Source organism: Acomys minous (genome assembly GCF_964271855.1).
Source record: "Acomys minous genome assembly, chromosome: 5".
Taxonomy (NCBI): Eukaryota; Metazoa; Chordata; class Mammalia; order Rodentia; family Muridae; genus Acomys; species Acomys minous.
This window is the reverse complement of record NC_140494.1, coordinates 45,538,210-45,551,787: the sequence shown is the minus strand read 5'-3', so window position 1 is coordinate 45,551,787 and position 13,578 is coordinate 45,538,210. Positions and strand designations below refer to the sequence as shown.

Here is a 13,578-nt window from a genome sequence, read left to right as displayed (position 1 = left end):
ATCTGGGTGGCGGATGAGACACAGCCCCTGGAGGCTCAGGTATTAGAACACAAGGTCCCCAGTTGCTGTGTCTGCTTGGGGAGGTGAACCTTGCTGGGAGAAACTGAGGGTGGGTTTTAGGAGTATATAGCCTCTCCCAGTGTCCAATTCTCTCTCTGCTTCATGCTATGAATGAAGATGTGATCTCTCAGCTTCTAGTGCTGGCCATCCGCTGTCCTGCCTCTCCTTGCCATTAAGGACTCTGCCTCTGGAGCCGTAAGCCTAAATAACTCGTCTTTCCATAGGTTGCCCCAGTCACAGTATTTTACCACAGCAACAGAGAGAAGCTAACAGACTTTGATTCCTAGGATGCTGGGCCTCAAACCTAGGGCTATATATGTGCCAGCTGAGCTAGATTCCCAGGTTTAACCGTTTTTCGATACCATTCCTTAAAGAATAAGCCTCCAACACATGAAGCTTTGGGAAGAACTAACCACAGCCACACCATAGCAAGGACTCAGAAGAGAGATGATCTAGCGGGTTCAGGACAAATGCTTTCAGAGTAGGCACAACTGTATGTGTTGGCTTTCGGGAAAGATTGAAAGAGGCAGGTGAGAGCTTGCTGTTTGGAAAAGGTGACTACATTATGAATGATGATAGGGGTGAGAAATAAGAGACTTTGGAAAGTTAGCCTGCAGTCACTTTGGAGTAATGGAAGGAGAAGGCACAAAGACAGAAGGAAATCAAGGACGAAACCAGATAGACTTTTCCAAGATATTATAAGATGTATTATATGTAAATGGACCAGACCATGGATGAAAGTAGAATCCACAGACATCAGGCACACACATGGTGCATAGCCTTATATGCAGGCAAAACACCCCCACACATAAAAACGTTAAAAACTTACAAATCCCCTTATTTTTTATTTTTTTTGCAAAAAGACAAAAACCATTGAAAATGTAACCACCCAGTTCTGTAAGTGAAGCGCACGGATGGTCTGCTATTAAGTAAAGCATGAAAGGAGTTCTAAATTGTGTCAGCTATTAACTTCTAATTTGTGTGAAAAAACCCTCCAGAACTTTCCCTTTCTCTAACTAGTAATTAAAGTATTACCGTGCAGCAATTAAACGCTGGGTATTTAATAAAAATAAAGATAGTGGAAAAGGCTCCACCTGCGCACACACCGAGATAAGCATCAGCAGAAAGCGAGTCAGCAACAACAGAGGACTCAATTTGAATTTATAAAGGAAATTAAGACAACACATCTCAATTGAGAGCAAACAAACACACAGCGGAGAACAAACTGGGCATGATTATATTACTCAACTCACAGGTAAACATATACGGCTCCGGCTTGAGGTAGGGAAAATGATCTCGCTGATGGTGAGATAATATGCTTTCCAGTTGTGGGTTTTGTTTGCCAATAAGTAAGAAAGCTTCACCTTGGCCTTTGAAGTGTTCCATTTTCCAAACATGGTCCCTTATTAGCCAGGCAGAATATCTTTGAATTACATGTGGAGAGCTGAGAACAAGGTTTGGCTCAGAACAGTATCCTGGCTCAGACTTAACATTCTTGTGACCTTGTCCCTTGACAGAGGCAGGGCTTGACCTTACGCTTGGTCCAGTCAGTAGCCCAGCCCCAAGAGGAAGTATTTAACAACTCAAATTAACACCCAACCAACCAACCAACCCAGAGAAGTAGCAAGAGTAGATATTCTTAGAAATGTATTGATTTGGAGGACCAGCCTTTCTCCATCAGTCTTGTCAAGGACCTTGTGAGTATAACAGGCCTTCTACAGAAGCTGGTACATCCCAAAGGCTTGGAGTTTGCATACCCTACTCAGAACACTTAGAATAACTTCACCGTTTGTTTTGCAAACAGTCATACTACTGAGGTTTGTTTTTCTACTTTCCTGAGAATGTGCAGACAGAAAATCTGACAGATTCTGCAAGGATTCTCAAGCTCCCCACGGACTACCTGTGAGCTTATTAAAATGCAGATTCCCAGGTTCCCACTCTACATCAGGGATTCAGGGTCAGGCTGTTGTTCGGGTTGTGTGTTTTTATTTTTTATTTTTCTTTTATAAGCCCAGCGTATTTGTGTATGGTGGTAAACATTTTTTTTCAAAGAAATAAAATAGCTGTCTAAATTCAACTCATATATGGGATCTGGTGTGTAATTTTTCTTTATGTGTTAAGCAGGGGACACTTATTAACCATGCCTTTTTAAGTGACAAGCAGTAACACAGAACTATGAGCTGAGCAGCATAGTGCCTCATGCCTTCGGTTCCAGTGACAAGGGGGGTAGAATTAAATAGATCTCTGAGTCTGGGGTCAGGCTGGTCTATATAGTGAGTTCCAAGACAACAAGAGCGAAATAAAGTGAACTTGTCTCAACAAAACAAACAAAGTAAAAACTATGCATTTATATGGCTTCAGATTTCATATCATAAACACTTTGAATTTTTTATTGTTTTGATGTATTCATAATTATATGAAAGAATATTAGTAAACATGTGAACAGATTATCATTGTTCAACCAAAACAATATTCTGAATCAGAATAAATGCAGAAGCAATTATAATAACTCAATGTTTTCTAATAAACAAAAGTGTAAAGCAACTGTTTTATTTACTATAATTTTCATTTTGGACTATGCAGTTGTTTTTCATAAATTGTGTTTTTTTTACATGTAGTTATTTATTGTTATTTTAAATTATAATAAGCACAACAACACTTTAAAAACAACAACAAAACCAAGCCTAGTGTGCCGGCCCATGCCTACAATCCCAGTGCTCAGGAAGCTGGAGCAGAGGGTTGTGTATTTGAGACAGGCCTGAGCTACTTAGTTTTAGCAACAAACAGTCTGGGGCTATAGCTCAGTTCATACAGTGCTTTCCTAGCATGCACAAAGCTCTGGGTTCTATCCCCAGCAAAAGTGCCCCAAATTTGGACATGGTGCCCTAAATTTGGTAGATAGAGGCAGGAGAATCAGAAGCTCAAGGTCATTTTAAGCTACATACATAGAAAATTCTGGGATATCTTAGAATATTTAAAATCCTGTATCTAAATAAAAACAAACACTTTAGTTTTGGGTGTGGTTTTTGTTTGTTTTGCTTTTGTGTTTTGAAGTTTTAAATTTGCAGAAAGACAGGGAAAAGTACAGCATGCCCATGTAGTTTGGTAGTCCTAGGCTCCTCTACCATTAACAGCTGTATTGGCATAGCACATCTGTTTTAACTGAGAAGCCAGTATTGGTTTGGATGGAACTCCTGAAAGGCCAAGGTTGTCCAACAAGCCTGGAGCAGAAGTGATGCTGGGAACCTACCCACACCCACACACTCCAGCAAGCTCCGTAAATCATCTCTCTTGCAGAGATGTGCGAAGATTAATGCCATTAATGGCTTAATCGTTCATCTGCGATATCAGATCCCGGCTGGTGGCAAGAATCATCTGACTAAGCTCTTTGGTTGTGTTGAGAACTGTTGACATTAATCCTGGCTCCATCTTAACTTTCCTTCAATTTGTCTAAAGCAGGGGAAGAAACCATTGCGCATGTATCATTCACTGGCTTATACCCGACTCTTCCCCAAAAGTGGTGAGATGGGAGTAAGGATATTAATGCCAATGAACTGCTTCGAGTAACAAAGATGCTTACATTTCAAAACAAGTGTTACAAGATGGTCCATTGGTTCACTCATTTCATTCCGTCTTTGAGCATAATAACCTACCTTACCCTACCTTCAAAAGCTTCGACTCTCCCAATTGCAGGTGAGTAGGACACCAAAGTTGGGTGGGGAGGGGGAGCCGTTATGACAGTAAACCTAAGAAGTGGGTACCTAACTAGGTCGGGTACAGCCTGGGAAAGCGAGGGCTGGGTCATTTACCAGAAAGAGTCCCCTGCAAAGTATCATTCTCAAGCTGCCAGAAGTTGGCAAACCCTTAGAACTTCTCAGATTAATTCACTGTGTTTCCAGTGTGCCAGGTACCAACCTGCTGCTGGCATAGCTGTGGCTCCTGAGTAAGTCTGACACTACCCAGCCAGTCGGTTCAAAGGGTTCATGGATCTGGTGTTTGGGTGGCCTGGCCTGGCTAAACTGCTACAGAAGGAAACTCCCTCTGTGCTGTTGTGAGTTCTTTCTGCCCTGGGCGAAGCACCACCTTTGGAGGGCCATCTGGACTCCTGTTAGGAAAGAGGACTCTGAGGAATCCCAGTCTGTGTCACAGGATCCCCAGATTCCTGGCCACAATAAAGCTGGAGGAGTTGCCTTAGTGGGAAGCGGGACTGACTCCCAGTGGGTGAGAGCATTCATCCATCTCCCTTCCATCTGTTGTTTGCTTTACCGTCCAGGAAAAGGGGTTACATTTTAAAAAGTGTTATAGGGCACGTCCCCTTCCAGCGTACAAAACATTTCCCCGCGGCTATCACAAAAAACTTCTTTTAACCCGATTTGGAGCACAGAAATTCCACTCGGGAAAGTAGCTTCCAGAAGTTCGGATTCGTCTCTTTTTTCCGCTTCCTGTCCAGGTCTCACCGGCAGAGGCGCTTTAATGAGTTCCGCGTGGAGTAGGTTCCTGGAGTGGCTAATATTCACCGTCGTGGGGGCTCCTGTCCCATGCCCTGTAACCACCTAGTCTCTATGGATCGAGGGAAGAGACACGTTCTCTAATGGCGCCTAGGCAGGTGGCGAGAAGACCTGCAGAAGCTCTTAGCTGCTAGGGATTCAGGGTAGGTCTAGGTAGCAGCCCAGGGTCCAAAAATCGCCCTCAGCACACCGGGTAGGCTGAGGGCGGGGCTTCTTGGGGCGGGGCCGGGCGCCATGTGGGCGTGGTCTGGGTAGTAGTTGGTAGAGGGCACGGCAAGTGGGAAGCCCGAGCAGGCTATAGGCGGGGCTACAATGGGCGTGACCAGGCGTCCGAGTAGGCGGGGTCTGGGTGAAGTTGCGAGACCGCAGGTTGTAGGAGGAGCTCCAGGGGGCGAGCCGGTTCCAGAGGAGGCGTGGCTATGTGCAGGGGGCGTGGCTTCGGGCGTGGCGGGCGGAGCACACGGGTAGGCGAGACCCTGAAGCTAGCGAGAGCCGGCTGCGCCTGGGTCCGGAGTGCTCACCGGTCTTGGCGCGCTGGTGATCCGCAGTCCCCTCGCTCAGGCCGAGCGCCCCCGGCGGAGCGCGGAGCAAGGCAAGGCGAGCCGCCAGCCCCTTGCCGCCCTCCCCCCACCCCCCACCAGCCCGGGAAGAATGTGCCGCCAGCTGTTCTCCGCCCGGGAGCACTTCGCCCAGAAGTGAGGAACTTGGAGGAAGAATAGACAAAGGCTGCGATTGGGACGGAGGAGGTCCGAGACGCGGACAAAAGGTGCGAAAGAGCAGCGGTGACCTGGGGATGGCAGCGCGGCGGCTCCGCGGGCTGGAGTCGCCCCGAGGCGCACCGTGACACGCGTGGCTTCCCGGGACCTGCCGCTGCGCGGACTTCCGCGACTGGAGCCTCGCCGGGAAGGTGCAGGCGCTGGAACAATGGACAGCTTCTTTCCTGAGGTGAGTGGCCAGGGGAGGGGGGGACCTGGCGGACACCGGGACCCGGACCGCCACACCGTGCGCGCCCAGGCGCCTGCGCGTCCCGGGAAGAGAAACTTTGTGGGAGTCTCCTGAAACCCCACTCCCTCCGCCGGCCCCGAGTCTCGGATGAGTAAGCCCAGGCAGGTTTGAGTTTGTCCTGCGCTCGCATGTCCCCGGGCGTGGGTGGCTAGCTGACACTCCGCGCCAGGTGAGTCCTGGGGCGCCGGGCGAGGGAGAGCTGCGGGCCAGGCAGCCCGGTTGCAGGAAACGCGGTAAAGGGCGCAGCCGGGACGTGCCTTTCTCCAAGAAAGGTCTGGCACTTCCTTTGCCTAACGTGCGGGCTTCCTGTGCTGGGTGCAGTGGCTTCCAGAGGAGCAGGCTAACCAAGTGTGAGCTGGACGGCTGGGTCCAGTCACTCACTGCTTGCCCTGCCTCGTTGGGCCTTCAACCCTGGGAGTCCGTGCTCTACCAGCGGCGCTCCGGTGGGGTTTGCGGATAATTCAAGAACACGAGACCGAAAGATCCTTAATTGAATGCCATTCTTTGGCAGATCTTGAATTCGAGTTTAAATAAAAGTCGTTAGGGCAAACAAAGGTTATTTTAGAACATGTAACAGATGCCCGCTTTAGGGTCTTTGAGGGCGGGACAACAGTTACTTGAGACGGGACTTGAAAGTTCCCCTTGTCCCCCTGGGATGGAGAGTCGCTCTGGTTTCTTGGCACCGATTCCTTTCTTGGTTGTGTTTATTTAATAAATTCTGTTTAAGTTTTGAGGTTTGAAGTGGCTCAGAGTAAACTTAGCTGACTTGAGAGAGGCTGATGAGATTTTCGCTGAAAGTCAGGGCGATGTTTTGTGAGTCCAGGACAGTTTTGAAATCTTCCAGCAAATCAGAATGCTGAGAGTTCGCCTCCGCAGTAGCTAACTTGCTTTATCAGACTTAATTGGCTATAGTGTTTCAAGGTCTGACGTTCACTTACTGTATTCTCAGACAGCTACCTATAATGGCCTCAGTGATGTATTGTGTAATGGTCGAATTGACTTTTTCCAAAGTGGTTGTCTCTGCCACCCTGAAAGGCATCCTGGAAAGAAACGAATCATCCATCACTTAGAAGAAAAGAAATATGTAGAAAATTGAGACTCTTTAGCATTCCCTAATTAGTGGGCTTTTGTTTCCTGCTTGTAGGAAGGTACTGGGACTTTTGTAAATTACCTCCAGGCTGGGTTTTAGTTACTTTTATCTATAAGAAAACTGAGGTTCTGTCTCTGGGGGAAATAGTTCTTAACTTGGTGGCCTTTTTGAAAAATTCTGTGTAGAAAGGCTCCCTAACCCTAAGCCGAGGACCTGCGGAGTTCAAAGTCTCCTCTTGGGTAGAATTCTGCCCCCTAGTGTGAGTGGCGGAAACTTCATGATAACCTGCATCCTGGCCTCTAAGTTATGGGACTTGTAACTCCTAGAACTTTTTACCTTTGCTCTCTGAGAGGAGATCTCTGTGATCTGAATAACATTGAATTTGTCTTTACTGGTTGCCTGTCTTATTTTTCCTCACTACTCTAGTGACTAATGTTAACCCAAAGATTGTTAAGTCACTAGTCCAAGGTTGAAGAGTGTATTGTCAGATCCACAGCCCCTTTCTTTTGCTATGGGTGACTGGTATTTCTGGAAGTTAAAAACATAATTAGAAGAGTGCTTTTAGTTTGCTGGTCTGTTGTGTTATCGTCACGATTTCTAGCCAGCCGTCTGCATTCCGCCGCACACATAAAAAGCCACGGGGCAGGAGAAAAACCTCAACAGTGGTGTAGTGATTGGAGACACACTCCTGGCGTAGACCCTTTTACTTTAATGTCTTAGGACACCCGTTTGTTAACTGTCCTTGAAGGTGTTCCCTTGTCCCCGTTAGACTAGAGAGTATGGAAATGATTTAGTGTCCAAGGGCAGTTAGCTTACAGGGTTTTCTTCTCCCTGGGTAGTGCCCTGATCCTTGCTAACATTTCTCTGTGATTTTGAGATAATGACTTGTTGCTTGTTGGCCAACAATTTGAAGCTCATGCTAACAACTAAAAGAAAGTAAATAAACGGAGTGAGACCTAACGTGTGCGAGGCAGATAACACGCAAGTAGGAAGCACTTGTCAATCCCGTAGACCAGGACTGGGACTTTGCAAATTGGGTATACCTTCAACATTGTGTGCAAGGCACCTCTTTGCTGCGGGGGCTATCTGCGCCCCTAGCACAGACAGCCACCATCTCTGGCCTTCGCTCACTCAATGCTTGTAACCTTCCTCTCAACTTGTGACACCCAGAATGTATGCGATGTTACTGAAGGCAGAATGGCCACAAATCTACTCCCAGCTGAGCTGCCCTGAGTGAACCAGTGGCCTCCTGGTCCTAATTCCTGTGTGAGCTTCTTGTCTGCACTTGCCTGGTTTAACTGGGATCAGGCATCCTGCTAGGGGCCAGTGGCCAGGGAAGCTTGCAAAGCGTGTGCCAATCAGCTGACACTGCTGCCTTCAAAATTCGCAGCGGGATTGGTTGAAGGGAGAGTGCCAAACCCCCCAGTCAGGTTTCAGTTTCTTCATGGCCTTAAGTTTTTATGGCTTCTCTTGAGTTAATTGCGTGTGCTCACAGCGTAGCAAAACTTGTTTTATTTTTTTTCTTCCCAGCATTTCTTGCAAAGTTATTGAAGCTGACTAAGTTTAGGGATGTCTGTAACCAGAGGCAATTACATACAATAAACACAAACACACACACACACACACACACACACACACACACACACCAGTAAATAGCAAGGGCTCAGCTGCAAAATGACAAGACTTGTGCAAAATTGCTGAGGTTTTAAGTGGGCTCTGTGTTCCTGCCCCTAGAGCAAAGAGCCAGTGGCTGTGTCTGGAATACAGTGGGGCATCAACTATTTCCAAAAGAGCTTACCTCTGCTTTTTATTTTAGGTGTAGGTGTGGCATAATGGCTCTACAAATACAAGACCTTGTGGGGATTAACAACAGACATAAATGGACACATTGATTTTTCATAATAAATATGTGGAAGTTGCATATACACAAATACAAATGTAGAAGGCAGATATTAACATTTCAAGAAACACTTTATTAGTGGAAATGTGTCAGATAAACCTATTTTTTTATAGTCTGGCTCAGTCCGGCTTAGAATATCATTAGTCCTAATGATATTCAGATGAGGCCTAGAGGTGTGTAGCTTAGTGGTAGAGGTCTTGGGTTTGAACCTCAAAACCACATGTGTGCGTGAGTACAAGTGCACTTGCACACACATACAAACACATACCCACACACCACACATACACCCACACCCAAACACCCACACACAAGACATACACACCACACAGAAAAACACATACATAACACACACGCACACACACACACACACACACACACACACACACACTCCTGCTTAATTTGGGAAGGAGCCATGTGTTTAATTGTTACCTAGAGTTACTGAGAGGGCATTTTAAGCTGGAAATAGACCCCATCCCTAAGCCTTTTTCTTCCTCTTCTCTGAGCGCATTTGTGTGTGAGAGAGCTAGTGAGATTTTGTTAGGAGAAAACTAACACCTTGGTATTTTTGGTCATCTGTTCCACACCTCATCAGCTCTGCTGTGTGAAGGAGAAGGTGCTGAACTTCTGTGCCTCACCAAATCTTGGGGGCTATAACGTCTTTTGGTGACATCAGCTGGGTCCTCTTTGCCTTGTTTCCCAGGGAGCTGACAGTCTCTTGCCTTGTCTGCCTAGTCCACAAGAATTTCTATTGTCAAGTCTCCCCCCCACCCCATGTCCTGGACAGCAAAGCTGTGGGAACAGCTGCAAGCAGACAGTTGTTCTAGCCCAGAGTACTTAGCCTGCCTCTCCCACATCACATGGCCTGATGTTCTGGCAGGAACTGGTCTGCGCCAGGCTTTCAGTGTTTAACCAGAGTGGTGGAGAGACTGGACGGTGCTTGCTTTTTCAGTTCTAACCTCATTAAGTGGCTTCACTTTGAGCACTCGCATTTTGACCTTGCTCATCTGCCCTTGTGAGTAGTAGTGTGACACTACTTTATTGATGCATTTCACAATTTTGGCTTCAGAGTGACTGATACATATTTTCATGTTATGAATTGGCAAGGGATGTTGAAAGAGCAGCGTCTGTGTGCAGCTTGGTACAGTGTCCCCTTGTCATGCCAGAGCTGTGTAAAGGCTAGAGAAAGCACCCCCCCCCCGTTCTTTTTTGGGGTGGGTTAAGACAGGGTCTCTCTGTGTTAGCCTTGGCTGTCCTGTACTTGTTTGTAGACCAGGCTGGCCTCGAACTCACGGCGATCCTCCTGCCTCTGCCTCCCAAGTGCTGGGATTAAAGGCGTATGCCACCTGGCCCCCAAGCCCTCTGTTCTTAGCATCCATCCACCGTGCACCATATGTGAGACCCCTATGGTTAGCAGGCTTGCCAGGCCTTGGACTGAGAGTAACTGGGCATTCTAGAGTTCTAGGATCATGTTGCTTGGTTGTTAGGCAGATGCGAGGTAAGATTTACACTACATGTGTAGGTGGTAGATACGAAAACATCAATGATCAGGGCTACACCAAGAAGCCAAAAAAAAAAGGCTGGGGGATGTAACTCAGTTGGCAGGGTCCTTGCTTAGCATGCATGAAACCCTGAGTTAGGTTCCCAGGTCACTTAAAACAGAAAGTAGTGGCTTATGCCTGCAGTCCTAGCACTCAGGAGGTGCAGATAGCAAGGTCAGAGGTGTAAGGTCATCCTCAACTTCATAGACCAGCCTGATGCATGAGATATCTGTGTGGCGAAGCAAGGGGTGAGGAAGAGAAGAAGCAGGGAGGAGGAGGAAGAGGAGGAGGAGGAGGAGGAGGAGGAGGAGGAGGAGGAGGAGGAGGAAGAGGCCCTGATGGCAAGTGAAATTCCAGTACACACAGTGGCAAGGAAAGTCTGAAAGACGTGACCCAGATTGTTTCCTGGGTTCGTTGTATTGATTTGATCCCCCCCCCCACCTCCAACCCCCCCATTCAACCTGTAAACTTCTGGCAAATTCTGCATTTCTAGAATTCCATCTAGATGAAAGCCTGTCCTGACAGCCCTCCCAGTGCGAGGCACAGTTCTACAGCTGGCTTTCAAGTCTTCCCATCTCTTCCTGCCTCCCACCACACGAGTGCTCCTTGCCTTCTGCCCTGCGTGCAGGTTGGGTGGCTGCCCTGCCTGCCCATGCCAGCAGGCCAAGGTCACAAGCAGCTCCTCCTGTTCTCGCCCCTCTTAGTCTTGGGAGGACTTTGTTAACTGGTGGCTTTATATACTTTACATGGCTTCCCTCTTCTCCAATGAGTGAGCTGAGACATGAGAGGCTAAGTATCCTATGAATAAATTCTGCTGCCTCAAGTACATAGAAAATAAAGTCCCCAAGGGTGGGAGTTGACCTTTGAATAGCAGGTCATGTATATGTAGATGTGTGTGTGTATATGTATGTATGTCATATATATATATATATATATATATATATATATATATATATGACATGTATGTTTTGAGACAAAGTAAGAGATTATAGGAAATGTTTCTAACCCTTTCCTTCAATCATGAGACATTTTATTTATTTATTTATTTTTTTGGGGGGTTGGGTTTTTCAAGAGACTGTTTCTCTGTGTAGCCTTGGCTCTCCTGGCAGCTCACTCTGTAGACCAGACTGGCCACAAACTCACAGAAATTTGCCTGCCTCTGCCTCCTGAGTGCTGGGGCTAAAGGGGTGTGTCACCACTGCCTGGCAAACTCACAGGCATTTTGATAATATTCACCTCCCCTCCGTCAACTCTTCCTTAATTCACTCCGCCCTTCCCTCCACACCCAACTCTGTGTCCTTATCGTTTCTAATCCTTCAAGATCAATTTTGTGCTGCCAAATAGCCTTGCCTACGTGGTCCTCTACTGGAGAGTGTGGCCCATTTAGCAGGGACTACACTCTTTAAGAAAGCCATCTCTCCTTCTCCCTGTCCCAGAAGCAGATAGCTGTCAGTAGCTCCATGTCTGCATGTAGGATGGTGTGCCCAGTCCCCATCTCCGTGCTTGGATTTGGTCTGACTTGGGCTTGTGCGAGTTTTGTCCATGCTGTCGCAAGTGCTATGAGTTCATCCATGCAGCTCCTCTGTGTGTCCAGAAGGTAATGGTTTTTTTTGTAGTCATCCACTGCCTCAGGTGCCTACACTCTTTCCACCCCCTCTTCTGCAATGATTCCCTGAGCCTTGGAAGTGTGGTAAAGTATATATGTCTCCTTTAGGGCACCTTGGCCCATAGCGGCCTCTGCTAATCACCATGTACTCCATGTACTGTAAATACAAGCTTGTCATGAAGGATGACAGATGGATGCATTGGTCCACGGCTATGAGGATAAGTCATTAGGAGCCAGTTTAATACAGTTCCCATTCAGCAGCATAATAGTAGTAGATTCTCCCCTAAGGCCTGTGGCCTGTCTAGTCATAGATTTCCAGCTTGATAATGGGACTAGGTATGGGTTTCCTCCTGGACAGTGAGACTTAGATGCAATTAGGAAGTGGTTGATAGGGCTGGAGAGGTGGCTAGCTGGTTCAGATCACTAGCCGCTCTTGTAGAGAACCAGGGCTTAATTCCCAGCACCCACATGGCACCAACCATCCATAACTCCGATTTCAGGCAGGCCAGGGCCATCTTCTGACCTCAGTGGGCACTGCATACATGCGATGTAAATATACACAGGCTGACAAAACTCCTATATACATAAAATAAGACTTTAAAAAAAGAAGAAAAAAACAACGGTTGGTTATTGCCGTGCTGTTCATGCCAGTACTGCCCTGGTGAGCACGTGTTCCCAGGCCAGTCACTGTTGTAGTTTGCAGGCTTTGTTGCTCTTCTCCGGTAGCTTGCAAACTTTTGCAGACCCTTTCTAGGACTCTGAAAGCTGGTCAGTAGGGAAAAGCTCCCAGGTCTTGTACTAGCTTCGTTTTTGCCGTATTGTGTGGTGCAAACGTGTGAGCTCGTCAGCACTAGGGTCTTACCATCAAGTTCTGGAGGGCAGCCAAGTGCAGTGGCAGTCGTTGTGATGTCTGGGGACCCATGGGACCTCACTGGCCAACAATTCCAGAGCAAGGAGCTTCTGTCTGTCCCTGGGCTTTTTATTGCTAGCCTCTAGTGTCTGGTAGGGGCATGTTGCCCTGCTGTACGAGAATTCCACTTAAAGTCTTTTTGTGAACGTGTGCAAAGGTTCTACAGGAGTAGCTTTCCATAATAATTTTCAGAAGGTCTTTGGTGTTATTTAGCACTTGCTCTACTCTCTCCTCTACTCTGTCTTCCACTTTCTCACTGCAGTCTAACCTTCCTGTTCCATTGTTACCCGTTAGCCCTTTAGATCAGTGTATTCTACCCCCTCCTTTGTTTTTGTACGGTGTGAGTCTCTGCATGTGTAACGTTTATGTGGATGCCCAGAAGAAGGTGCTGGGTCCCCTGGAGCTGGAATTATAACCAGTTCTGAGCCACTAGACATGAGTGCTGGGAACCAGGCGTGCCTCCTCTGGAGGTGCTGCAGTCACTCCTAACTGCTGCGTAGTCTCTCCTAAAAACATTTTATTTATTTGAGCGTGCACATGTGAGTGGTTATGCCACAGCACGTGTGTTGCAGTCAGGACAACTTGTGGAAGTTGATTCTCCCTTCTGACCAGGGATCTCGGGTCCCAGGGATTGAACTCAGGTGAACACATTTGACAGCAGGCCCCTTTACACACCGAGCCATCTTGCAGGCCCATGTGAATGGTTTCATTTCTTTGTTCTGATTTTTAAGGAATTTTTAAAAAATAGTTGTGTGTGTTTCATATATAATCTCTTCTTCACAGAGGTAAAATTTTGTTTCTTCTTCTTCTTCTTCTTCTTCTTCTTCTTATTATTATTATTATTATTATTATTATTATTATTATTATTTTAAAGCGAGGTTTAAAATGGAATGGCTAGATTCTGTTGTGAACTTTTGGGAAGGGTCCATTGTACACTTGTCAGTGACACTACAAGGAAGTG

General features: G+C 46.9%; 1 protein-coding gene across 1 annotated transcript in view; it reads left to right on the top strand.

Moving 5' to 3' along the window:
- The first annotated feature begins 4,988 nt into the window (after nucleotides 1–4,988).
- LOC311598556 (unconventional myosin-X-like) overlaps nucleotides 4,989–13,578 on the top strand; it is a 116,114-nt gene continuing 107,524 nt past the window's right edge. The window contains exon 1 of the mRNA XM_084783699.1: nucleotides 4,989–5,513. Coding sequence (XP_084639825.1) covers nucleotides 5,493–5,513 — 21 coding nt within the window. The 5' untranslated portion in view covers nucleotides 4,989–5,492. The remainder of the gene's footprint in view (nucleotides 5,514–13,578) is intronic.